The sequence below is a fragment of the Ictidomys tridecemlineatus genome, chromosome 5, assembly GCF_052094955.1.
Source record: "Ictidomys tridecemlineatus isolate mIctTri1 chromosome 5, mIctTri1.hap1, whole genome shotgun sequence".
In the NCBI taxonomy this organism is placed as follows: Eukaryota; Metazoa; Chordata; class Mammalia; order Rodentia; family Sciuridae; genus Ictidomys; species Ictidomys tridecemlineatus.
In genome coordinates, this window is record NC_135481.1 from 97,193,154 (window position 1) to 97,219,931 (window position 26,778).

The following is a 26,778-nucleotide window of genomic DNA, read 5'->3' on the forward strand; positions in this document are numbered from 1 at the left end:
ACCAGCGCTTCTATGGGGGCAGCCTGCTGGGAGCCACCATGAGGCCAGAGTTCCCCAGACACTTCCTCGACACCCACCTACCCTGCTTAGCATGTCCTCAGGCCCCTTGTTACCTGGATGTTGACCAGGCCTGCTTAGGGAGGCCCCAGGGCTCAGCCTCTAAGCCCTCCAGTCTGGCCAAGGAACAAACTCAGCAGGCATCCCCCATTCTTTAAACCTCCCTCACGCTCCTCCCCATAGGGCCAGTGGCAGCTAATGACTGAAGGCTCTGCAACTGTGCAGGTCACACCTGCTCTGAGGTTGGATCTGGGCTCTGACTTCTCCCTAGAACAGGTGTGCCTCAGTGTCATGCACATGTACACACACATACACACTCACAGAGCCCAGTTTCCTATGCTCTTCCACCCAAGTCCTCATGGTGAAGAAAACCTGCTGCTAATGGTTACCAGGTATTGAATGCTAACTCACATTAGGCACTGTAACAAGTGCCCCACTTACACAATCGCATTTAATCCTCCCTGTAATGCCATCAGGTGAAAACTATTGTCTCAGAGAAGTTAGGATGTGTGCCTCACGTCACACAGTTGATAAGTGGTAAGTTCAGAACTGGAACTGAGGAGTTTCTGAATCCAAAGCCAAGGCTCTGACCCTTACTACTCACTACAGTCCAAGGACCAACAGCATCAGCCTCACCCATGCTAGGGATGCTCACTGAGAGACCTGCCAAGTCAGAAGCAGCCTATTGTCAAATTCCCAGGAGATTCAGATAGTGGTTGCATACTAGTCCAAACCATAATTTTCCATAGCTTACTGGTCCCCAATTCTTGTAACTGGCTCTTTCTCCATCTCTCAAGGCCCTTGCCCAACTGCTTAGCTGTTGCTCCCCAGGTGGGAAGACCTCTGCCCAGCTTTGGGGAAGAACTCTGGACCTGGGGCTCAGGGGGAGTCTCCAGGCCCCTGCAGTCAGCCTGGGCTGCAGCTGCACAATATCAATCCACGTCTGGCCCTCTGCAGGGCATCCTGCCTGCTGCCTGAGACGCTCCTGGCCCCTCCCTCTTGTCTGCCTCTGTGACACAAGTCTCTGGGCCTCTGGAACAGGCCCTCTTGGCCATCACCAATTCCTGCAGTGTTTCCCCTCCCAGATATCTTGTGTCCCCTTCCCACTCCTAGAAGGCCCTCTGAGTCATGTCACTCCTCTATCTGGACACACGGGGCCTGTCCAAGTTGCGATCAGGAGAAAGGCCAACGGCTGCTTGGGAAACCTGGCCAAACTCACAGGAAATGTCTGACACCACCCGGCAAGTGGGATTTGGCCTCCCAAATCAAAACACAGCTGAGCCGACAGCAGCCGCCGGCCTCGGACTTTCCCAGATTTCATGGCATGGAGGCCCCAGGGCAGAGCGGGAGAGGGCTGGCCTGGAGGCTGCAGCTTATTAAGAACATCACAGTAGCCTCTGGCCAGGGAGCCTGTGAAAGTCAGAGAGGACGGCCCTGCTGTGGGCCCCCACAGTGCTTTACACACAGGAAATCATCCTTGAGGACTGAGGCTCACACTCAACCTCCCAGCCATTTATTTATTCATTCAGATTATATCGACTGAGCACTGATGGTGTGCCAGGCACAGTGGTAGGTGCCAGGGACACATTCATGAACACTCAGGACAGTCCCTGCTCTCAGGGAGCACTTGGTCCTGTGAGCAAATGGACAGAGCATCCCAAGATGAGCGAAAAGGGCCACACAAGGGCAGCATGGAGCACCTGCCTGGGGACCAGCAGAGTGTCACCTTCTTTAGCCCTCTTAGCAGCACCCTGGATGGTGCCCTGGGTTCCAGGTTCAGGCTGAGGGTTCAATAGAAGAGGGCCTTTCTGTTAGGCTAACTCTATAGTTTGAAGCAAATATCAGCCCCACATAGTTTAGGGGCAGGTGCAGGGCACAGACACTCCCCCATTGTGCTAGTAAGGAAGTGCTGCAAGGAGGCAGATTTCAGGGTGGACAAGGTGGGGGGAGGCATTTGAAAGAAGTGGACTTGGGTCTTGAAGGGTGGGGAGGAGTTGGATGGAGTGGACAAGGGGACAGGAAGCATCCAATGGTTCGGATTCAGGGGCACAAGGGGTAGTGTGACTTGCCAAGTAGCATGAACATGCATATTACACATTAATAAATCCTACAAGCCGGAAACTTGCAGGGGGAAAGCCCACCTTGAACTCTGTGTGCACCCTGCCTCTGGGTGGCCCCAGAGCTGACCCTTCTCATGTATTTCTAGGTGCGTTCATATTGGGCCCCCCTGCCTAGGACCCACATCTGAGACCAATCGGAATAAGGCCTAGCCCTGCCCACCAGCTCACAGTCAATTCCAGGCCCTCTGTATTGTCCACTCGGATCCTTGACTTTCTCCTTGTTTCTGTCCCAGCATCCTCAGGCTTTGGCTACACGGTTTAGTTCTTCTGGATTTGACCCTGGAGTTTGGTAGGCCTTGCCCTGAATCTATCCTTCCTTTCTTCCTATTCCTTTGGGAATCATCCTGTGCTCAGGACCCTGGAACCCCAACTTACCAAGACCCTGTTCTTTCTGTCCTACCTCCTTTCGGAGTTTCTGGATGGCCCCCGCCTCCTTTCCTTTCTCTCCCTCCCACTCAGCAGGTCTTTCTGACCTTTCCTGCTGGGGACTTGACCTCAAGGTCAGCATCCTCCCCAGTTCTCTTGGCCTTTGAGAGTGCAAGTCCTTTTTCCCCTTAGTTCAGCAAGACGAGATTGCAACATCTCAGAAAGAACTTCCTAAGTAGAAGCAAATGGAAAAACCAACGTGAAAAACCAAAAGCAAAACACGGCCCCCTAGAAATAACCAGTTTACAGAGTTCAGATTTCCTGTCCTGAGCTAGAAAAAGTCTAGCCAGATTGACTGGCAAGCAGGCCAGGGACTCCTGCCCAGAACACTCTCTGGGTCCACTTCTATCCCATCTCCTGCACCCACGTGCCTCTTCCCTTCCCCTCTGAGGAGAGAGGCTGGTTGGCAAGTGAACAGAGGGGCTTTTTCTGCAGAGGAGTACTTCCAATCACGGAGACCAGGGAGGAGGCAGGAGAGGGGGAGGAGGAACATTTATAAACATCTCACACAAGCACCAGGCACTGTACTTGGCATTTTCCTTATATTATCTAACTTAGGCCTCGTAACAATTCCATAATGTAGGTATTAACACTGTCTGCTCCTTACTGATGAGGAATCAAAGACACAGAGATAAGTAACTTGCCGGGGGTCATCCCACCCAAGAAATGGCAAAGGATCAGAACCAAGAGACCCTGATGCAGAACAGGTCCTCCTCAGCTTTTTCTCCCAAGCTCTGGAAGGGGAAAGATTTCATCTCCCCAACCCTTCCACCCCACCTGTGAAGCCCCCGCCAACCCCAATGCCTGCTCCCAACTCTCAGCCCTGAAGGGGCCGGAGAAGGGATGGATAGTGGGAAGGAGGGACACCATCCTAAGGAAGAAGCCCCTCTGACAGGGTCTCAGCCCTGGACCCAGCGGTCCCGAGGAGGTGGGCACTTACCCGGCTGGTGGCAGCTGTGGCTCCAGGGGTTGTGTTCTAGCCCCAGGACCTCCTCTAGCTGCACTGCTCCTGCGTAAGTTGGGCGGCCCCTCAACGGAGCGTCGGGGTGCCAGCCTGGAGTTCTGGGGGTCAAATTCCTCTTCAGGAATGACCTCCTCACAGCGGGTTCCCCGGAAGCCAGAGCGGCAGACGCAGAGCTGGGGCCGACTGCAGGAGCCTCGGTTCTGGCAGGGTGGCTGGCACACGGCTGAGGAGACAGGGAGAGAAGTGACAGCAGGGCCTGGCACTCTTAGGCCATGGGATGCCCAATGCCTTCCCATCAGAAGCACCCTCCTGCCCCAGCGAGTGGCCTGAGTGCTGTCGGGCCCCTCCCTCACCAAGGAAGCCAAACTCCTGGCCCCAGAAGACAACCTGGGCCCATTTCTCTCTTCCTTCTACCCAGAGGCCTCCAGGAGTTTGTCTTTGGTTTTTGGACAAGACGTCAAAGACTGAATGACCAGAGTTGAGGATGGGCTGGCTCACAGCACTCTCTGCCGGGAAGCACCCCGGCTGGCAGTGTAGTTACACCTAAATGTCCACTCCTCCCCGGCTGAACCCCCTTGAGGGGAGACATTTGATTTTGTGCCCTCTGGTAGACCCAGGACTCAGATTGTCACAGAGTAGACTCTCAATCAATATTGAATAGATAATATCTTTTAAATTTCTGAATCAATAAATATCTGTTATGGGAAAGGCCTCAACACTGGTATTACAGTTTGGATGTGAGATGTCCCCCAAAAGTTCATGTGTGAGACAATGTAAGAAAGTTTGGAGGAGAAAAGATTAGGTTAGAGCCTTAACCTAATTGGTGAATTCATCCCTGATGGGATTCACCAAGTGGTAACGAGGCAGGTGGGGTGTGTGGCTGGAGGAAGTGGTTTATTGGGGGCATGGATTTGGGGTATACATTTTGTATCTGGAGAGTGGAATCGCTCTTCTTCCTGATCGTCATGTGAGCAGGTTCCTTCTGCCACACTCTTCAGGCTCCGAGGAATGGAGCCTGCTGTCTATGGACTGAGACCTCTAAAACCATGAGCCCTCAAGTAAACTTTTCCCCCTCTATAGTGTTTTGGCTGGGTCATTAGTCACAGCAGTGAAAAAGCTGAAACAACTGGCCTGTAAGTCAGGTCTGAGTTGCTGGAGTTTTCTGTTGCTCATGAGCTGTGTCACCTTGACCCCACCGAGCCTGTTTCCTCTTGAATCACGGGGAGTGGACTGAGGAAGCTGGGAACTCTAAAGGGCCTCTCGAAGGCACCTTCAGCATAACGGTCTCTCCTGTCTCCTCTTCAGAGAACACCTGCTCTCCACCCCCCAACAGGTCCACCTAGGGGTGAGGTGGGGCTGAAACTGGCCCTTGCTCCAATCCAACCCTGGGGAGCAGCCATCAGGCCATGACTTCTCTTTCCACTGCCTTTCTTCACCTTGCAAAGTTCAGAACCACAACCACTGATGAGCAGTCAAGGGAGAGTCGCATGCGGAGGCCCACCTTGAGCCCTCCCCCTGCCTCCTGGAACCTCCTGGAGAACAGGTATGAGCCCCGGAGAGCATATTGGGCCCTCTAAACCCAATATTTCATCTACCTGTCACTTATTCACTCCATAAATCGTTGTTGAGCCCTACTGCGTGCTAGGTAGCGAGCACAATATCCTTGCCCTTGTTGGGCTTACAGTCCAGTGAGGCGGACCAACTGCAGGCGAGAAAACAATAGCATGATAGAGTGTCGGGCAGTATGAAGGGCTGGAAAGACCACCAGGGCTAAATAACTGGGTGAGGCAGTGTTCGGGGCACTCAGAAGAGTGATCGGGGCCCCTCTCTGAAGAGTGAGGTGGAAGCAGTGCAGGGAGACCCAGGTAGAGGACTAGGCAGGCTCAAAGCCCTGGAGGCTTCCAGGAACCAGCAGGCTGGGTGCTGGGGAGAGGAGGGAGGGTAGGCATAGCCATCCAGGATCATTGAGAAAGCAAAGACATATACACAGACATATAACTGTCATTTCAATTATTCTAATCTTATTTGTGAAACTATCAGGTGCCCTTATCCAGTCCAGGTGTGCCTGGCTGACCCTTCCTTCCAAAAGGAGCAGTAAAATCCACATGTCCTATGTCACTTGTCTCTCAGAGACCTTTAGTGGCCCCCCAGAACCCTCAGGAGACCAGTCCGTAGACTGGCAGTGAAGCCAGTCTGACCCCTCTAACATTCCTCTAAGTCAGGCTGCTCAGGCCAAAGTCGCCTCTTCTCTCTTCTTCCTGCCTTTGCACGTGCCATGTCCCCTCCCTGGAACACTTTTCTCTTTCCTGTGCACTTACCTAAGAGCTACTATACCCTGAAGGTCACCTCCCCATCCCTGATGACCCACCTCTCAGCTACTGTTCCCTCCTCCAAACAACAAGGAAAAGCACTTACTGTGCACAGCACTCAGTGGACATGCCCAGGTACAATGGCTTTTCACGTATGTGTCTCAATGTCCCAACCTATGCGGTCAGCCCCTCTGAATACAGTGCTTGTCCTTACATCTCTTTGTATCTTAAGCTCCAAGCATATGCCTCACAATGACCCAACCATTTTTTTTTCATTTTGGCAGTTACTGCCCAATGAGCACTGTCCAGGCATAGTGCTTTGTTAGACTATCTCATTTAATCCTCACAACAATCCTAGGCAGCAGGTGGGATGATTTCCAAGTACAGATCATGCCTCCCAAATTAACAGACTTGCCTAAGGTTGCCCAGCTAAATGATAATGGAGCCAGGATTCAAATCTGGATCTATTTGAACCAAGACTCTTGCGCTCACTGACCCCCAGCAAGACTGGAGCAGCTGCTCTTCCTCCCCACTATCTCTAAGCCTTGGCCCAGAGCTGGTAATGAAACAAAGGGATCTGTTGGCTTCAAGTAGACCACCAAATGCACCCTGGAACCCTGTCTTGAAAAGCTGCCCCTCCCAGGTGAGTCCTGGTAGTGGAGACCCCAGGACCCCAGACTCCTCCAAAGCTCACACAGTAAGCTTGACATGATGAGGGCAGATATAAATCAGCCCTTGCTGCCACTCTACGGCCATTTGTGAGCCTCACTAGGTGGGAGGCTTGAGACAGAGTCTCCAGCATGCCATCTCCTGCAGAGAGCAGGACACACAGACCATGGGACAAGTGCTGTGTCAGTTATAGCCCCTAATCCAGGCTGGATCAGGGAGTAGGAAAGTCAGGAAAAGCTTCCTGGAGGAGGTGCTGCTGGTCAACAGCTCAGAGGGTGAGAAGAGTGGACATCACCCAGGGACAGCCTGCCCAATCAGCAGATAGTGGGGAAATAATAGGTCTCACTGGAGGATTGCAACTCCTTCCCAGAAGGCCCCAGGCCCCCAGACCGTGCCAGACAATTGTAACCAGAGCACTTTCCAAGTACAAACTGCCACCACAGCAGGATATTGGTTACCACCTGGCTGGCACTCCATCTTCCTAAGCAGGCTTAGCCCCCACCTGACCACCCACCAGGCCCTTGTGACCACCACCACAGAACAGTCAGCTGGGGGCCAGCCTGCTACAAAACCAAGACAGCTGGGCTCTCAGGGAGAAAGAGACCCTGACTAGATGGAGACCCAGACCTACTTAACAGGACCAGCTGTGCTTGTCTCTTTAGATAGATGAACAAAATCTCCAGCAAATGCTGCATCAGATCAACTAGAACAAAAACATATTCAATTTTAATGTCACCAGAGTCAAAGACTCATGTAATGGGCCCACAACTGGTTCATGGCTAGACTGCTTATCCAGAAATAAACATTCTGATCCCAAATATCAAAAGATTGACATAGGACTTTATTTTCACAAAAGTTTGCTTCGGAGCCTTCACTTTTCTTCGCAGGAAAATCATACATAAGTTCAGAGAGCTCAACCCTGAGTGTGTCACCAGTCCTCTCTTGTCTGAGCAGTGAGGGGTGTCTGCACACTGCCTTTGGGTATGTGCTTTGCTGTCCTCCAATAAATCTTTGCTTGTGACTTGCTTTTGACGCATACTGAAACTCTTTTCAGGGGCTAAGTTAGAATCCACACAGGCTGAACTGAGATTCCTCCACCCTCTTGGAGGGACCTTGTTCCATTCCTGTCCAGTGACAAAACCAAGGTCCATGAACACTGGGGAAGGCAGATGTGCCCAGGACAACACTCTGCCTTGTTTTTCTTTTTAGGGAGGAGATGCAAGGGAAGGTCTGAGGGGACCTCTTTGCCAGCAGAGGCCCAATGCCTGGCGTGGGTGAAAGGAGGGTCATACAACTCCCCCCTCTGAGCAGGTGATATAGCCCAAAAGATTGTCATCAGAAAGAGTCTAGTCTCCACTTTCTCCTCCTAAGCCCCAAAGATGGCTCATCCTTGACTTTAACAATAAGATCTTTTATTCTCTAGAAACTCAAGGACCCCAGTCCTGCAAGGAGAGCCCCTATGCCTTGCTTTGACCTCCTAATTCTGGTCCTGCCTTATTTCCACCGGCATCAATGAGCTCCTCCTCTCAATCAGACAGGTGCTGGGGGCACAGAGATGAGTAAGACTGAGCCCCACACAGAGGCGGTCCAGCCCAGTGGTGGGCTTTCCGTGTGTGGTAGTCCCTTGCCCAACAGGGAATTCAGTTCTCAGTGAGGACGTAGGTTGGTGCCATGAACAACTCAGGGTGAGGGGAAAGCTATGAAAAAAGCACTTTATGTATATAACATGGTAAATAAAAGTTTGAAAAGGCTTCCAAGCCAGGCAGTTGTGTTGGTGGGAAAAAATCCACTTGGGAAGGTAAGCCTTTAGGATCAGCCATCAAGGAGGGAGCCGGTGCAGAGGCCCCACTGGTGGAGGCAGATCTTCCAACAGCTGTCAGGTTAGCTGTCATAGGTTTTGAACCAGCTCTCGCCGGCTTCACCTACATCCTATCATGTGCGTCTTTTCTTGTGTGGTTTTCACAAGTCTCAGCAAGATGAAGAATGCCTTACTTCCTCACTGAAGTGTTCAAATGTTTAGTTCTGAGCTGAGCATAGGCACTGTGGGACTGGAGGGTAAACTCTTTTCTCTACTCCCCCCAAACCACCCCAAATGGCCCACAACGGGGGCTCCAATTTAAACCAAGGCCTTGTGTATGCTATGCCAGTAGCTCTACCATCAAGCTGCATTCCCAGTCCTTTTTTTAAATTTCATTGTTGTTATTTTTGTACTGGTGATTTAACCCAAGGCCTCCAGAGCACTGCTGGGCAAGCACTCTACCACAGAGTTGTCTACCTGGCCTGATATTGGTCTTTCTCATTTAAAAACTGTTCATAGCTGGGCATGGTGGCACATGGCTATAATCCCTGCAGCCCAGGAGGCTAAGGCAAGAAGATCACAAGTTCAAAGCCAGTCTTAGCATCTTAGCCAGGCTCTAAGCAACTTAGCAAGACCCCGTCTCAAAATTAAAAATAAAAAGGGATGTGGAGGTAGCTTGGTGGTTAAGCATTCCTGAGTTCAATCCCTAGTACCAAAATAAAAAAAAAAAAGAAGAAGAAGAAGAAAAGTATGGAGGGAAGAGGGGTGTTAAAATGTTTCTTTTAATTAAAGGTGCTGATAAATGATAGTTATTTTTTCTTCCCCTAATATCCTCACTTGGAAAAATGAAAAACCAGCCACTGTACATTGGTATTTAAGAAATTTTGGAGTATATAAAATCCAGTGATACTTTGGGAGGGGCAACAGTGGTCTGTATCCTGAGACTGTAAAAACACATCTACATCAAATAAGCATCGATTTTAAAACTGAGGTATCTAAAATTAGCATTGATTTTAAAACTGAGGTATCTAAAGGAAATCAGTCATCTTTGACTCACCAGTGTGGGGGCTATTGCATAAAGTGGAGGGAAGGCCAAAGCCCCCCGGAGAGCTGGCTCCATACAGTGTGGTGGGGTTTTAAGAGAGAAAACCCACAACCACGGTGGGCCAGGAAGTCTTCATGTTTTGCCCTTGGAACTTCATCCTGTGCACTTTTCCTACAGAGTAGAGATCATGCCTCATACTTGAGAAATCAGCACAGTAGGAGCTATAGGGCTCTAATCAGTCTTTGATGGATTATTGGTAGAGGTTATCAGCATGACGCTGCCATGGTTAGCCCTCTAGGGTTGACGGTCACAGAAAGACACACATGGCCTTCCCTGCTGGAGATCTGCGCCCTCGGACAATGCAAGGCTGTGCTGTACCCAGCTGTGTCCACTTGGGCCAGTCTTTAGCCATTCATAATTCTGGCTCTTCTGGAACCCTGTCTTTTCCATACTCTCTTCTTCACTAAACTTTGGATATGTGGAGAGTTTGGCTCTATAGAGTTAGCTAGACCCCAAAAGAGATGTGTGGGCGGGGAGAAAACTCTTAAAATTGCTCCAAAAGCAAGAAATAAAAGGCATTATTTCCCCGACACCCCCATCTTTCTGCCTGTGCCCCTTCTACCTTCACTCAGTTCCAAAACACCAGAGCAGAGATTTGCTCAGATTTTCCATACAAAACCTCTACTTTTGGGAGAAGACCAAACTCGAATTGGGCAAGCCTAATTCCCCTCTAGGGGAATCTAGAAACATCTCCCACCATGCAAGCTGCTATAGCCTCTGCTCAGGGCCTCTGGTGATCAGCTCCCTGATAGCAGGAAGAACAAGGAGTAGGGGGTCAGAAGGATTTTGTTTGACTCCAGCTCAGCCACATCCTGGCTGCATGAGCTGGGTCACCTCTCATTTCATTGAGATGCCTCACGGTGCTTCAATCATCTTCTCCATAAGATGGGGGCTGACAATTCCTGTCTCCAAGACTTGTTCTAAGTCTCAACAGAGATCCCGAGTGTGAAGCATTGAAATTTAAACAGATTAAAATGAAATAAAATTTAAAACTCAGTTCCTCAGTCTCACTATTCACCTTTCCAGAGCTTTAATAACCACCTCCTGTGGCTTATGGCTACCATATTGGCCAGCAAGATACAGAAATTTCTAATCATTACAGAAAATGCTAGTGGATAGTGCTGCAAAGTTTTTGTTTTATTTTTAAAGAAAAATATCCCCAGAGGCAAGATGGTTTCTGAACTTCTCAGCATGACTCTTTTCCCAGGGAAAGCCATGTCAACTTAGGCCCTGGTTGGAGAGATGGTCCAGAGGCTGAGCTGCTTTCCAATGTCCAGTATAGCCATTACCTCTCTTCCCTGACCCATACTCTCAGGCAAGGCATTGGTTATCAGCTCTCTCTCCTAGGTCCCAGAGATATCTTCTCCTTCATCTGTGATGTCAGAATGGGCCCCCTCCTCCAGGCCAGACTCCAGGCCCTGCCCACACACCCTGAAACTGAGCTGCTCCTGAGGTTCAAATTCCATTTTTCCTAACATTTGTGATCCAGGACACTAACAACCTCTCCCCCACCACGGGGTCTCTCTCTCACCTGGAAGCCTTTGCATTTGCATCTGACCATCTCTATCTACCTGCAGTACTTGCCTCAGCCCCTTCCTGGGCACCTCACCTGATGCTCCCATGTGGAGGCCTCAGCTTGCCTCTGGAGTTTGCTTACTAGGGATTGCACCTGTGGCCCTGAGCTGTTTCTCCTCTACCATGGCCCTCGGTTTCCACAGGAAGGGGGCCATGATATCAGAGAGCCCTGAGGAATCCCCGTCTGGCTCACACATCCCCTCAGAACCCACTGGGGACTCATTCTCTCCCACTCAAGCCTTGACCAGGTTCAATGTCCCCAGGGCCCTGACCTCAGGCCTGAGCCCCCAGGCTGTGGAGATGTCAGGGCCTCAGGGCCTTGCCCGGCTGCCACCACAGCTGTGCTGCTCGGGACTGCTGGAGACAGCACTTGGGCTCCGCAGTCGGCCAAGTGGCCGGCCAAGTGCCCAGCTCCAAAATAGCAGTTGTGTTCACATAAAAGCCTCTAATGAGAGAAAGATGCCGTTCTTGGCCTCTGGCGCGCTCTCTGCAGACACCGTCTGGCAGGCCAAGTGGGCCTCTACCGTTTGGCGGCCCGAGGGGAGGAAGGGGAGGTGTGAGTCAGACCTTGGCCCCCAGCCTCTCCGCCTGGACCTGGCCTGTTAATTGCATTAGCAAATGCTGCAAAGCTGGGCCAGTTGGGGGCCGGGGGCCAGGGGTTGGGGCAGACAGCAGCCCCAATTCCCACCAGCTCCAGCAGGCATGAGGAGCAAAACCTCTGGGCAGATCCATCCTCAGAAGCCTCAGGAAGTGAGGGAGGATGATTTGAGGACCTAGGATGTCCACTCTCAGGGATGAGTCTCTTCCCGGGAAACAGCTACGAATCATGGGGCACCAGCTCTGGGGCTTCAATCACAGTGGGACAGAAGCACAGAAGAGTTCCAGGCTTCAAACAGTTACAGGCTGTTTGAATTCTAATCATGTGACTTTAGGCCAGTTTCCTTCCCTTGTGTGCCTCCTGTCCTCACCTAGAAAATGATCACGCATCCCATATTTACTACTTGACTATGATGGTAATGAAGATAGACATTTTCCTTCTCTTCATGGAGTTTCCAACTTAGGGAGACCATCCCTAATCCAGAAGTACAACAGAAATCAGGATGTGAGACATGAAGTCAAAGGGCTGAGATCCAGAATAACGAGGCTGCTGAAGAGCAGCTCTTGACAGCGGTTGGGGGGTAGCCCCTCTGAGAAGGGGAGCTGGAGGCAGGCGGCTCTGGAGGACAGATGACAGGGGGCCCGAGGAGGGGAAGCAGATGGGAAGAGAGCAGCATGTGCAACTGCCTGGAGGTGGCAGGTTCCAGGAGTCCAGGCGGGATTCTGCACATCAGGGGTAAGCGCTCAGAGTCCAGGCTAGAAAGCAAGTCAGGTTCAGAGACACCACAACAGGAGGCTAAGTGGGCAGCAGGGACAGCAGCCAGCAGGGGGAAAGCAGAGAGATAAAGGAAGGTACACAAGAGGTTTGGAAAGGAAAGCCTGGTTTGCAAAGGCTTCCAGGTAAGAAAGAGATCTTGTAGCAGGGGAGAGGTTGTTAGTGTTCCAGAAAACAGATGTTAGGAAAAGTGGAGGTGGAAACTCAGGGAGGAATGGGTGATAAAGCCTGACCTGGTGGAAGGTGACCTGGATGGCTCTGAGGTGTCTGAGGATGGCATTTCACAGGGTGGGCAAGACCTGGGTAGGGAGTTGGCTCAGAAGGAGGGAAATCATGAGTTTGCTTGGGACGAGGTGGGGTTGGGCTGTCTGGGAGGTATCACAAACAGATGTTGAGTAGGCAGCAGATGCAGCAGTCTGGAGGTCAGGGGAGAAGTCTTGCTGGAGACATATATAAATCTAGGATTCAGTGGCCCCGAGACGATGTTTACATTTATAAGAAAGTGGTAGATTGTTCCAGGAAGAGTGCAGAAGAAAAGAAGACATAGGACTAAGTCTTACAAACCTAATATTTAAAAGTGGACAGAGGGGGAAACAACAGGCAGGGACATGGGGCTTGGGGAGACCAGGACACGGAATAGCAAGACAACCACTCTAGAGTGAAGGGAGATGGCAGTGTTTCGTGCATCCTGGCAAAGTAGGCACCGGCATTATTGTCACTGTGTGTTGCATGTACCTACAGGTGCACCAATTTTGCTAGATTTGGCGTCCATGGCCGCCTCTTTGGAGGAGAAGGTTTGTAAGATCCAGGGGAAGCCCAATATTAAGATGTTGGGAAGAGGGTTGGGGATGTGGCTCAGTGATAGAGAGCTTGCCCAGCATGCTCAAGGCCCTGAGTTTGATCCCCAGCATCACTTAAAAAAAAAATCAAAGATGTTGGGTAGAGAAGGAGACAAGCAAAGGAGACCAAGGACAAGCAGCTGGGGATAGAGGAAACTAGAAGGTCACCTATGTGATCTGCTGTTCACTCAGTCCTTTAACAAACATGTATCAAGCAGGTACAAAGGACATAAAGGTGTGGAGGGAGCGCCAGGCGCTAGGACCCAGAACCTAGCTACAGAAAGCTCCCAGTCAAGGACACATTCTTAATATTATGTTGGGCAAAGAGTCCCACAGGGACACATACCTGCTCACCAGGAAGATCTAAGGTGTCCCATACAAGGTACTGCTGAGACTCTGAGGTCATACCGTTGTTCCCTGAGTCACTTCCCACCTTCCGACCGACCGACTCCTGAGTCCACAGGATGGTCCATCCAGAGATGATCATTCCCAGGTTCCAACCTCTGGCTTCTGGCACCTTTTGTTGTTGTTGTTGTTTTTAGGTTACATGACAATAGAGTGGTTTTGACATAACGATACATACATGGAGTATAAGTTCCCATTCTTGTGGTTGAACACGATGTGGAGTTACACTGTCGTGTTTTCATACATGAATATAGGAAAGTTATATCCAATCCATTCTACTGTCTTTCCTATTCCCATCCTCCCTTCCCTTTATTCCCCTTTATCTAATTCAATGAACTTCTATTCTTCCCTCCCCTGCCCCCTTATTGTGAGTTAGCATCCGAATGTCATAGAGAACATTCAGCCTTTGGTTTTGGGGGATTGGCTTATTTCATTTAGCCTGATAGTCTCCAGTTCCATCCATTTACCAGCAAATGCCATAACTTCATTCTTTATGGCTGAGTAAATTCCATTATGTATATAATCTCACCCTTTTCCCTAAGGTTTATTAAGCACTTACCATGACAAAGCCCTGAGCTATTTGCATGGTGTATCAATCACATCATGAAATCACCCCTTTTTTTTTCTTTTGGTAGTACTAGGGATTGAACTCAGGAGTGCTCTACCACTGAACCACATCCCCAGTTCTTTTTATTTTTTATTTTGATACAGGGTCTCATTAAGTTGCTGAGAGTCTCCTAAGTTGCTGAGGCTGGCCTCAAAGCTGCAATCCTCCTGTCTTAGCCTCTTGAGTTGCTGAGATTACAGGTGTGTGCCACTGTGCCTAGCATGATCACTTTGCTCTGATAACTACCAAAGGTACATTCTCATCCCTAACTCACATATGGGGAAACTCATCCCTAACTTACATATGGGGAAACGAAGGCTTAGAGTGATTAAAAACTTGCCTAATACCATTGTGGTGATAAATGATAGAACAAAGGTTGGAACTCAGGGAGCCTACCCACTTGCCAGTCTTCCCCTTTGGGACAGAGTTGGCATGGGGTGGGGCCAGGCAAGCTCCCTTAGGGAAGCCAAGAGGAGACAGATTGGAAGAAATGTGGTCCTTGTAGGACTGAGATGAGAACCAGAGGGAATGCTGTTCTAATGGCCACCATGTGTGCAGAGGCTCCGGACCAAGAAGGCAGGAGCTATGTAACAACAGGTCCCACCATTATGTATAACTGTAATGCACCAATAAAACAATGTGGATGGTGGAGAAGTCAGGAGCCATGTCTAGTGTCTTCATTCCCAGGGTCCCCTGAGCATGTGGAGAGCTTCTGGAAAGACTGATAGAACTTGAGTAGCAGAAAGTGACCGCTCAGCTGAGGCCTGGGATGGGCCCTGTATCATTCAGTCCCTTCTTTTTTTGTGGATTGAACCCAGAGCCCCGTGCTTGCTAGGCAAGCACTCTGCCACTGAGCAACATTCCCAGCCCATTTGATCCCTTCTCAGTGAAACTTTACCTTGTGCCCAATGTGCTACATGCTGGAGGAGTGAGACATAGACTCTGCCCTCAAAATCAAATCAAATACATTAAGAGCACATAGTGGAACATGCTGGGCCTTGAACTAAAACATTTGACCTAAGTTATTTCGTTTGTTCTTATTAGTCACCGTGTACAGAAGTGAAAACGGAGAGCATAAGCACCTTGCCCACAGTCACACAGCCACTAGATGGTAGCGCTGGCATTTAAACCCAGGCAATCTGGCACAGCCTAAACTACCAACTCAACTAGCCATGTGCCAGGCTGTCTGCAGACAACTGCTCATCTAGCAGGGAGCATGGAGGTGAGGTCTTGAACTCTTGAACCCTCCCCAGCTTATGGCTAGGACAAACAGCTGGCCTCATCTGCAAATGCAGAGAAAAATCAAACTAGGGATATCGCAGTGGGCATCTGCTTACAGGGTCATTGTGAGGATTAAAAGTTAATAATATAAAGGTATTAGAATAGTACCTGACACCCTGTAAGGACTATAGAGTGTTGTCATTAACTCTCAAAGTCAACTCTATATTGTTACGTGTATTTTATGGCTAAGAGAGGGCCAATGCTGCATAAGGACCCAGAGCTGAGATTCAAACACACATCTCCCTGAATCTTGGTGCCAGAATCTAAAGCACATGGCTCTTAACCTTGAGCCTTATGACATGGGTTTGGGGCTTGGTGATAGGCCTCTCCTCAACAGCTACAGGGACAACTCTCTTCTGCCCTCCACAGAGCAGCCCCTATGCACTCCAGCCAAGATCAAATGAGGAGGCAAGAGAATCTTCATCGCCCTTCCCCTGTTGAGGTGGAGGAGGGGTGAGCCAGTCTGGGTAGGCGGGACAGTCTTCCAAGAGCAGCAGTTACACACAGGACACTGTCACCCCACACCCTACAGTTCTTCCCCTTGGCAGAGTGGGCAGGGCAGGCCCCAGGCAGCAGCCTCTACAAATACACAAACACATAAATCACCCAACAGGGCTGGCAAGGCCACAGAAAGAAAGGCAGGTACCAGGACCAGGGGAGGAGAGGATGGCCCAGCTCCAGACCCAGCCAAGGTGGAGGGAGGAGCTAGGGATATCGCAGTGGGCACCTGCAGACACAGAGCCTCCCTGAGGTCCAGTGGCGGGCTAGGGAGATGGCCTGTGTATTAGGACAATTGAAGATCACTTCTGTGAGAGGAGGAGAGAGGGGCCTGGGGCCAGGGGGCAACTGAACCAGGGCTAGCACTCTGCACTTGGGTAATGGGTCAGGCCCACAGATATCTGGAAGGCCAATGGAGAGACTGAGTCCCCACATGATTGTGGGCCTAGATGGCACTTCTGGCAGTGGGGGTTGTCACCACCGCTCTCTGTCCATGGTCATCTCCCACTGGCCAGGAAGGTACCTCCAACATGTGTGAAACTGCTAGAACAAAATCCTGAACGTTCCCCTGCATGGGGGTCTCTGCTCCAGCCAGGAGGGCAACTGGGGAGGGGGAAGAGAGAGATGCAGGGGAGTCAGCTGGCAGGGTGTAGAGCCAAGAGCCCCACATTCTATAGAGCTCCGGACCCAGCCATGCAGAGCCAACACCCCTCCGCCCACGTGGTTCTCATTAAGCTCATTAGCAGCAAAACAGCAACAAGCAAACAGCGAAGGGACCAGCTAATTAGCACACAACCCATCGGTGGGCGAGCTCGCCCCAGCTGACTTCAAGTGCAACGCCTCCAGGAAAGCTGCCAGCCTGCCTGCGTGCCTGGGTCAGGGTGGCCGCCTCAGGCGGTGGAGTGCGAGGGCCCAGGAGAGAAATAAATAATGGGGGAGTGGGAATTCTGGAACAGCACCCACAGGAGCGCAAGGGTGCACACACACGGGTTCTGTGACAATCTACACCCACCCAACCTCGAGTCTCCAGTGTTGAAACTCCAGTTTGGCAGGCAGAGAGAAATGCTGGAAAATCACAAGCAAGTCAGAAAACTGAGCTTCCAGGCTGGTGCAAAGGGATGGTGGCCAGGCCCAGAGCCCTCAGGCAGCAGGGGAGAAGCCCACCCCCTGTGAAGCTGCCCTGCCCCTGCGGCAACTCCAGCCTCAGCAACACACTCCACTGGCCAATGCTGCTGGCCCTACAAAGGCTGAGCTCTCTAGAACAGACCAGCCTTCTCCCCACCTCCAACTCCACATCCCTTCCATGGCTTCCAGAGTTCCCAGGGCCCTGCTTCTCAAAGTGCTGCTTCTCAAAGTGTGGTCCCTGGCCCCGGCAGCTTGTTAGAAACACAGAAGTCCCTGCCTTCAGACCAGCTGCACCAGAATCTGCTTTTTAATAGGATCCCTAGGATTTGTGGGAACATCCAGATGTGAGTAGGGTCCCCAAGGCAGACCTTTTGATGACGGACCCAAAACTCTGCTCAGTGGCCTTCGGCAACAGCTAGAATCACCTAGGGTGCCAGGCCCCAGCCCCAGAGCTTCTGCCTATCTGGAGATATTGGAGAACCAGCAACAAGAGCATCCACCATGCTGGGAACACACACATCTTGTCGCATGCCTGGACTGTGAGCTGCGAGGCCCCAGTGCTCACCACTGAGGGAGGAAGGAAGGGGAGCTGGTGCAAAGAGGCTTTTCAGTCAGACTTGGGTCTGGCAGAGGCAGTGGCCACTACAGGAGAAGCAGTCAAACAGGGGTTCTGGCCTGGACCTAAGGGGTCCTGGGGTTACAAATGCAAAAGATGCTAGGGGCTCCTGATATCACCTATGGGGATGTCCAGGCTCAGTTGGTGTTGGGAGGGAATAAAGCCCCAAAGATCAGAAGGTAGGGGTTCTGGGTCAGACTACCCAAATCCAGCCCAGCTCCAGCACCTGTAGCCACAACATATGCTCAGCTACGTTTTCTAACCAAGCAGAGCCTCAGTTTCCTCATCAGTAAATGAAGTTGATAAGTAAATACCCACTTCATAGGATTACTGAGAGGCACGTGAACAATTCAGCACAGTGTTGTGTTAGTAAGGCTCAGCTGTTAGCTAGCAGCAACAGCAGTACACTGTCATACCCAGTTCACAGATGGAGAAAGTGAGGCCCAGAAAAATAAGATTATATCAGTGATAGCAGGGTGTAAGTATTAAGAAGGGGATCCCAGAGTTAGATTTTCTGGGTTCCAATTAGTTCTTCCAATATCTGGTAATGTGACTTTGGCAAGTTAGTATCTGTGCCTTGGTTTCTTCACCCACAAAATGGAGAGTGGCACTGCTTGCCCCATAGGATATAGAAAGTACACCTTGCACAAAGGAGTACTGCATCAGTACTGGCTTTTGTCGTTGCTATTTTGTTTGATGCCATTCTTAGGGGGCTCAAGAATAGAAGACCATGGGGCCTCCCCCAGAACCTATGGCTCTTCCTACCTCAAGCCTTGGTTTCCACAGAGCTAAGAGCACTGCTCTCTTTCCTTTCATTTGAGCCAGACTTCCAGACTCCAGAGCAGTCCAAGGGAAGACCGGTCCAGACTCTGGATCAGAGAGAGCCTCATCCCAGTGGAACGCTTGAGAGAGGCCAGGACCGCTGGGCCAGGGGCCAGAACAGAGGTGGATCCCCGTAGCACAGAACACAAATGGTGTCCCTGGAGACATGCTACAGGGAGGCTCTGGGGCCAGACAATGCCTGGGAAGAGACTGGCGTAGTGTTGTGTAATAGTAAACACTCTGCAGACCACAAGTATGTGTGGGCACCTAAGGCACAAATGGGCACCAACACAGTGGTGCTGCAGAAGGGAATATAGGAATCTTTTAACCATGTGTGGGAATTTGCTTGGAGAAGCCACTTCCAGTTGGAAGATATTGAAATCTCCTCCCTTCCCCTGCACGTGTCCTTTACTCCAGGGAAGGACTGCACCCTCAGGAGCCAGGCTGAGGAAGACACCCCTGCTCCACGTCCTCAGTCCTCAGCCTAGCCTACAGAGGGGGCAGGGGGGTAGGTGTGGATGGTGTAGGAGGCACTCACGTTTGATACAGTGGTTGGTGCTGTTTGCTGTTGTCCATCCTGGGCAGCACTGTCCCCCGCAGACATTCCTCCTGCAAGGGGTCACCAGCACAGGGTCAACACAAGGATGCTGAGAGCCAGAACTATTCATAGAACCTTCCAATGGCCCCACCCTTTGTAGACAAGGCACAGGAGAACACTGCAAGGCTGGGGAGATTTTCTCCATTCCACAGGGAGGCTGCCTGGCCCAGGGACAGGAACTGTGGGGTCATGCAAATCTAAGTTGAATTCTGATTCTGCCATTCCCGGTGTGGCCCTGAGAACCTCACTCTCTCCCCCTGTCCAGTGGAGCTGATAAGCCTGCCTCACCCGGTGGTTGTGATGATTAACACCGGATGCAAAAGAAGGCAACAGGACAGTGACCGTAAAGATGATAGGCAAGCTCAGGGAGGTCCAGTGACTTGCCAAAGCTACCCAACAGGGAAGCGCCAGAGCCTGATCCAAACCTGGGTGGGCTCAGCTCTACACTGCCCCTCACCAAACACAATCACCCTGTCCCTTGCCCTGTGAACATGGCAACCTAAGGGAATCAGAAGACACTCGCGGAACAGTCTTAAGAATGTGTCAACAAACATGTGTGTGCTAGGAGGACACCTTGTCTTCATCAGACTGAGTGCTGGGCGGGAGGCTGAAGGAGCCGGGCTCAGGTCTCTGTTTGAGAGGGGATTCTGGGAAGGCAAGCTGGTAGGAAAATGGGGCTGCGGACATGGTGAGCACACTTCTCATTTGGGAAGGTTAATGGAGCCCTTCCCCCAGCTACCCCTTGATGCTGGCTTTGAGGGCACCTACAGGAGACACTGACCTTCCATGCTGAGTAGGGCATTCACCCCATTCCCCCGAACTTTGCTCTCAGGTGTCTGGGGGACACTAGCTGGACCAGCACATTTCCCAGTCCTCTCTGTCTAGCCAAAGACTTAAATGTCTGGACTAGGGTGACTCCCCACAAGAGTCCCTCCTGGGGAAAACTGACCCCTTGGGGCCTGGCTCCAGTGCCCTGCATTCCATAATAATGAGTACAAGTTGTCCACTGAGCGCTCACTGGGAGCAGAGGTCAGGGAGAGGTACAGCGGCCAGAGGATGGAGCAGCTGGCCATTCCTGGGATCCCTGTGGCCAGTATGGCGAGCATCTGGTCCCGCTTAGGAGATTGTTTGACATTTGAGCGGACCCCAAAGCTCGTGTGGTTTTGGGAGCCTTACAAAGAATTCAGAATAAATTCCTGCAGCTTGAAAAACCTGAGGAGGCCCATTCCTAGTCCTTTGGTCCAAAGTCGTGTGGAGCTGCCTCCCAGGGAGCTCCCAGAATGTCCCGCTGGCCCAGAGCTCTGTCTTTCGGGCCACCACCTTCAGCAGCTTTCTGGTTCCATGAAGGCCAACTCCCTGTCGGGGGCCCAAGTCACCAGGTCCTGAGGAAGGGGCTGCTCCTCAGACACAGTGAATCTGAGAGCGTCCCCAGGTGGCAGGGGAAAACAACCCTGTGGAAGTCACTACCCTTTGTGACTGCGGAAGACACAGCCTCTGAGGGGGCTGGAGTGTCTCTGAGAGGAAACAGACTGAATGCCCTGGGGTTTCTTTTTTTTTTTTTTTTTTTTTTTTTTTTTTTTTTTTTAGTTGTAGGTGGACACAAAACTTTTATTTTTAATTTATTTTTATATGGTGCTGAGGGGAACCCAAGGCCTCACATGTGCCAGGCAAGTGCTCTACCACTGAGCCACAACCCCAGCCCATCCCCAGCCCTCTTTATTTTTTTGAGACAAGGCCTCACTCAGTTGCTTAGGGCCTTGCTAAATTGCTGAGGCTGGCTTTTAACTTGTGATCCTCCTGTCTCAGCCTCCCAAGCACTGGGATTTTTAAAGGAGTGTGCCACTGTGTCTGGCTGTCCTGGGGTTTTCTGAGAACTAGGACCTGTGGGAACCCAGTCGGCATGCATTGAGGGGTCTGCTTGGCAAGCCATGGAGCTTAGCCCAAGGAAGCCCCCCTGAACCATCTGTCACCAGAAATGCCCTCAGCAAAACTTTGTAGCTGCTCCACTTGCCTATAGTGGAGCCCTGAGGAAATGAGGACTGGCCAGAATCAAAGGCTGCCAGTCAAGGGGCCAGGCTGGGGGCTGGGAGGACACTCAAGAGAGATCCAACTATTCCATGAGAGCCTCTAAAGTCCCTGCAAAGCCAATGTGAAAGTCTTAAGGACAGCTGAGCAAGGAGAATCCGCTGGGAGATGACCATTCAGGCCAGCACAAAGAGCAGATGAGCCTGGATAGTTGGGGCACAGATTCACTGACTCTGACTCGCTGGAAGTCAGCTTCATCAGATGAGCCCAGTATTCCAGATGAAACTACCCAGCAAACATTAGCCCAGTGTCCAGCATCACTGTTGGGTATACATCTGGCTAACACCTCTGACCAGACTGGCCCTTTGTTGAAAATCTCCCCCAGCTCTCTATGGTCTGCCTTGTGCGGTCTAATTGCCCTTCACACTCTTCCTCCATCTCCATGACCATCCACAGACAAGGCTGTGCTCCTCCAAGGATACAAGCTTGTCACCATCAGTGTCACACTTGGATGTCTTTGCTTCCGCTACTCCCTCGGTTTAGGAAGCCTTCCCTCCCTTGCATGCTGAATGAAATCCTTTACATTCCAGATCAGACATTGCCTCCCCTGTGTAAAACCTCCTCTGACATCTGTCAGCTTGTCCCCTTCTCCCCTGAATGCCATCAGTAGCACCAACTGTGTCAGGTGGTTGGGTGTCTGGGTCTCTGACTTGGGGATCCCGAAGGTTCTTTCCCTTTGCTCTTGGTACCTCTGGAGGCTCACACAGTACCTGACATGTGGGATACATTGGATTGGCCTTTGTTTCATAGAATCCAGTGCTTCCTCCAAAGCAGAATGAAAAACACCGGAAGGAGTGAAGGGGATTCTAGGGTTATGTGATCACAACATTCAGCAATGCTGAGGAACACAGTGAGAAGTGACTGCCTGTTCTGTGATCGCTCTAACCTGTGAGGTCACTGAGCAAGTCTCTGTCTGAGGCTGGGTCCTCATGGACAGATCCTCCCCTGGACACACACCAGTTCCTCTTTTCATGGGGAGAACATGCTACAGGATTGATCTTCTAAGATAATGAATGGTGTCTGTCTGACCAAAACTGAAGAACATTTTGTTTTCATTTCCATTTTCCTACAATTACCTTCTCTTTTTGACAAATGGTACTACTTTCAACTTATGATAATGATACAAAGTTTCCCTTTAATTAAGAATTTATTTATGTAGAACAATGAGTCAAGCACTGTTTGTAATGGCAAAAAAAATGTAATTCATCTAAATGTCCCAAAACAGGAGGATGGATAAATAAACTGTGGTATATTTAGACAAAGGAACAATTAACAAGAGTTAAAATGAATAAACTTGGGCGAATTATATTAAGATGGTTAAATCTCCAAAGTTTAGTGAGGAAGGGGAAAAATCAAATTGTAGAAGGAGAATACTGCTGAGATCGGATGAGCCCAGTATTCTATATTCAATAAGTACAAAAAATAATATTATATATTTTATGGGTAAGTGCATCTGTAATAATAGTATAAAAACACATGTTGGAATTAAATTCACGGGAGTAGTTAACTCTGGGGAAACAGAGAGGCAAAATTATAGAAGAAATTTCAACTAAAAAAATTGGAAGCAAAATATGCCCAAATATTATGGTTTGTTGGGTTATGAGTTCCATTATTTTCACTACCTCTTTGTATGTTTGTAAAACTTCATAAAGTACTTTAGAACAAATAAAACACTAAGTCCTATTACTTTAGCAGTACCTCAATTTAAAGAAAATAATAGAATAAGGGGAATTATTATGGAGGTGATATGCTCTGAGACTTGTTCAAGAAACACTGAAGACTAGAAAACAATTGCTCTAAAAGTCCCCCTATAGACAGTAAGATTCATTAGTTCAGGAAAGCTATCTGCTACTGTGCCTGGTGCATACTTTAAAAATCTTCACTTTGTAAAATAAATCCCCACTACATTAAAAAATTCCAGAAGGACAGAGGTTGTCTGGCTTGGCCACTGATGTAATGAAGGGAGGGTCCAGCGTGCTTTTTGGCACATAGTGAAATGAGTGAATGAACCGTTCCAGTAGCAGTGATGCAGTTCCAATACTGACCAGAAGGTGGCACTTGGTCCTCGGCGCTGAGTAGTCACAAGACCAAAATGATCAGTCTGAAACTATTAGCCAGAATGGACTCCTGTTAGGGAGTCGGTGTAAGAAAATGCCAGTCAGTCCCTCCCCAGCTGCCATGGAGTGGCTGACTGGCACATCAGAGGAACCCATTATTTGTCAAAGATGCAGAAGACAATCTGGGGGAGGAGCTAACCCACACATGAGGTGACCTTGTACCTGTGTATAGCAGGTGCCGATGGTTTTCAACCCAGCCCAAGCATTTGCACGCCTGTGTTTATCCACCAGTCTTGTGGGGGTGATAATCTCCTTTGCTCACTACATCTTATTTTATGATTTCTAATAGTGCACCCTCCTACTCCGATCCCACTTCATCTTTCCTCCACTTGCACTTAACTGCCTACAGTATAAGCTCCTCCATGATCCAGCCCAAATTCCATCTCTGGTCTCAGCTCCCTTGCCTCCTCTACATCAGGTCTGCAGTCCTGCCCCTGGGTCAGTGTCAACAGTGAAAATTCTTGTCATTGGGCAGTGCTAAATCAGCCACTCTCACTTCCAGACCCCACTCTGGTCATCACTCCTCTGCTTCCTCACCTGCTCTCCATTGAGCCTGGGGACCCAAGTCACAGGGCCTCCTTCTCAGTTCCTCAGCCACACTGTCCCATTCCTTTGCATTTAACATGACATTTCCAGTACTCAAAAGCACATTCACCAGCACATATCTGCTCATTTCTCCAACTTGATTTTAAGTAATTGGGTTGCTATCCCCGCAGGAACAACTCTTGAGTCTCTAGGCCCTTGCCCCCCTTTCCCATGCTCAGCACATGCTCTTATGAAGCATGTATTCACTTGCAGAAGTCAGGAAAGGAAAAAACTGAAACACAGCAGGTGCTCCATTAGTACTCATTGAATGATCCTACGTGGGAGGACTTGGCAGCAAAGGGCTTCATTCTCTGCTGGCTTTGGGGAGGGCAGCAGGAAGATCATTCACTCATTCAACAGATACTTAGGGAAGTATGTACAGGCACTGGGAACACAGAAATGAAAAACAAACAAACAAACAAACAAACAACCAAGTCCTCACTTCATAGAACTTGCATTAGTGTGGGCTTGGAGGCCAGACCCTGAATACATAAACAGAAATAGAAAGATAATGTGTCAGATGGAATAAGTGCTATGAAGAAACATAAAGCAGGGTGAAGGGAGAGATGGGGTGGGAGTGGTCAGAGAAGGCTCCTGGGAGCAGAGATCTGAATGAAACAGAGTGAATCCTGCTGAAATATTGAAGAGTGCTCCAGTCAAGAAAAAACATGCAGAACAAAGGCCATGAGGCAGAAGGTCCTCAGGAATAAACTGGGGGTGCAAGCGTCTGTGCTGTTCTCGCAGAATAAACCCAATTGGTAAATGCCAAGAGGGACTGCCAGAATCCTTCCCAGACTTTACTGTGCACTGCCAAAGTCTCCTGTACCCTTATTACAGAGACAACTGTGCAAGACCTAGCGCCCTGCTGCGCCCCTATGATCCTGGATTGTTGGGAGTGAGAGTTCCTGAGAAGCCTTTTCATGCTAAAATTGGGCCCCTGGAGGGTAGCAGGGTAGTACCCAAAGGAAGAAAAAAAATCCCATGTGTGGAAGGAAGCTTAGCCCTGCAATGCGGTCAAATGGCGCTGACACCTAGATGCACCCGCACACAACAGATCCAATTCTCCACGTACCCACTGTGCCACAGACATTCCGGGGCAGACGTCCTGCCCAAACTGCCCCTAAGCCCATACCTACGCCTACACCCAGCCCTCTGCGTGCCCAGGCCGACCCGTGCCCCAACCCATACACTTATCTCAGCGCACTGGCTTCGCCGCCAGCCCCCTTCCTGGAGACGCATCAGTCTTCATGACCAGGTGCCCTCCACATCCTCCACCTATCCGCGCCCTGAGCAGGCTCTACCTCCCCCTGGCCTCAAGGGCCAGCAGCGCTCACCCAGCTGCCCCCTGCTCCCCGCTGCCTCTCTGATCCCGACTGCGCTGAGTGCATCTGCTAGAGCTGGTTGGCTGAGGGCGGGAGGAGCGTGGGCGCCTGTAGAGGCGCCTGCAGAAAGATTTAACGTCGAGGTTCTTGTGAATAGGTTTGAAAGGGTGAGGACGGTTTAGGTCTTTGCCCTAAACTCTTCAGATCCCTGGCGTGGGAACCTTGGGATTGCTTCCCCGCAGTGCTAATGACAGAGGCACAAGGACACGAGTCCAGTGCCGTCTCTTCTTGTCTGCACACCCCTCCACGAATGTGAGCACGCAGTCCCGACTCCCGCTGTCCCCCGTACCCGCCATGCTTCCCTCTCCCGTGCTCACCCCGTGAGCCGCCCTCGCGGTGTAGACCCGGGCCGCTGAGGGGTCCCGAGGCGCCGGAGAGCCGGCGCGGCCCGAGCCCGGGGTGTAGACTGCTGCTGGCCCAGGGGACTGCTTCTCCAGGTCTGCACAGGTGGCTGCACTCGGCGCGGCTGCTGCGCGCGGGGCGGCCTCCTGGCCTCGGTCTCGACGGGCCTCCTGGGGCTCCCCCAGCTGAGCTGGGTCCGCTCTGCCGGCCGCAAGCCCGGGACGGGCGGGTCCTCCTCCCGGAACAGACTGTACACCTTGGCTGCAGCCGCTGCGTGGTGGCTACCCCCGGGGCGCCGCAGCCAATTCGCGTCCCTGCTAGCCGGCTCGTACCTCCCCATGGGGTCCCTCTGGGCATGCCCTATGCCCACCAAGAAAGCCAGGGTAAGTGGCAGGAAGCCACTCCAGGGGTTCCGCAGGGCGCGTCCCGGACAGCGGGCGACAGTCGGCGGCCTCATGGCGCCTGGCCGGTGGGCGTCAGGGACAGTGCAGGGTTTGCAATGGGTGAGCCCGACCTTTCGCAGACTGCTCTCTGGACCCGCCCCGCGGCCCGCTTCTTCACGTCTATGGATCCCCGAAGCAGTTGACTAGGGGTCTGGCTCTCCCCTGAGCTAGGGCTGCGCGGCGCGAGCGGCGAAGATTGCGCCCCCTGAGCCTCAGTCCGCGCTGCTCTGCAGCTGGGCGCGCACCGCCACTGTACCTTCGCGCTCCCTCCCCGGCACTGTGGCCGTCTGAAGGGGAACTGGAGGGGGTTATTTTTGGAAACCTCCCCCTACTTTTTCGTCTCTTTTATCCACGCCATGCCCCCTCCTCGGAGGGACAGCTCGGCCCCCTCATTACCAGCGAGGGAGAGAGGAATTCCAGCAACACCCACTTTGGCACCGGGAAGCGGGCGGGCGGCGAGGGGGATTAACCCGTGAGGAGCTGGGGGCGGCGCGGGGCTGACCAGGGGAGCTGATAGGGAAGATAGCGTCTGCCTGGACAGGAACACCTGAGACACCTTTCTCCTGCCCTGGGCAAGCTCCAACTGCCCACCTGTTCCGAATTTATCTTCTGCGCCTGACTCCACAGACATACTCTTG

General features: G+C 51.2%; 1 protein-coding gene across 3 annotated transcripts in view; it reads right to left on the reverse strand.

Moving 5' to 3' along the window:
- Ltbp2 (latent transforming growth factor beta binding protein 2) overlaps window positions 1–26,523 on the reverse strand; it is a 108,060-nt gene extending 81,537 nt beyond the window's left edge. For all 3 annotated transcript variants that reach the window (XM_021723775.3, XM_040274547.2, XM_021723774.3), the window contains exons 1-3: window positions 25,673–26,523; window positions 19,127–19,197; window positions 3,544–3,790 (exon numbers count right to left, since the gene is read on the reverse strand). In XM_021723775.3, the coding sequence (XP_021579450.2) occupies window positions 3,544–3,790; window positions 19,127–19,197; window positions 25,673–26,154 (800 nt within the window). In that variant the 5' untranslated portion in view covers window positions 26,155–26,523. The remainder of the gene's footprint in view (window positions 1–3,543; window positions 3,791–19,126; window positions 19,198–25,672) is intronic.
- Window positions 26,524–26,778: the final 255 nt, after the last annotated feature.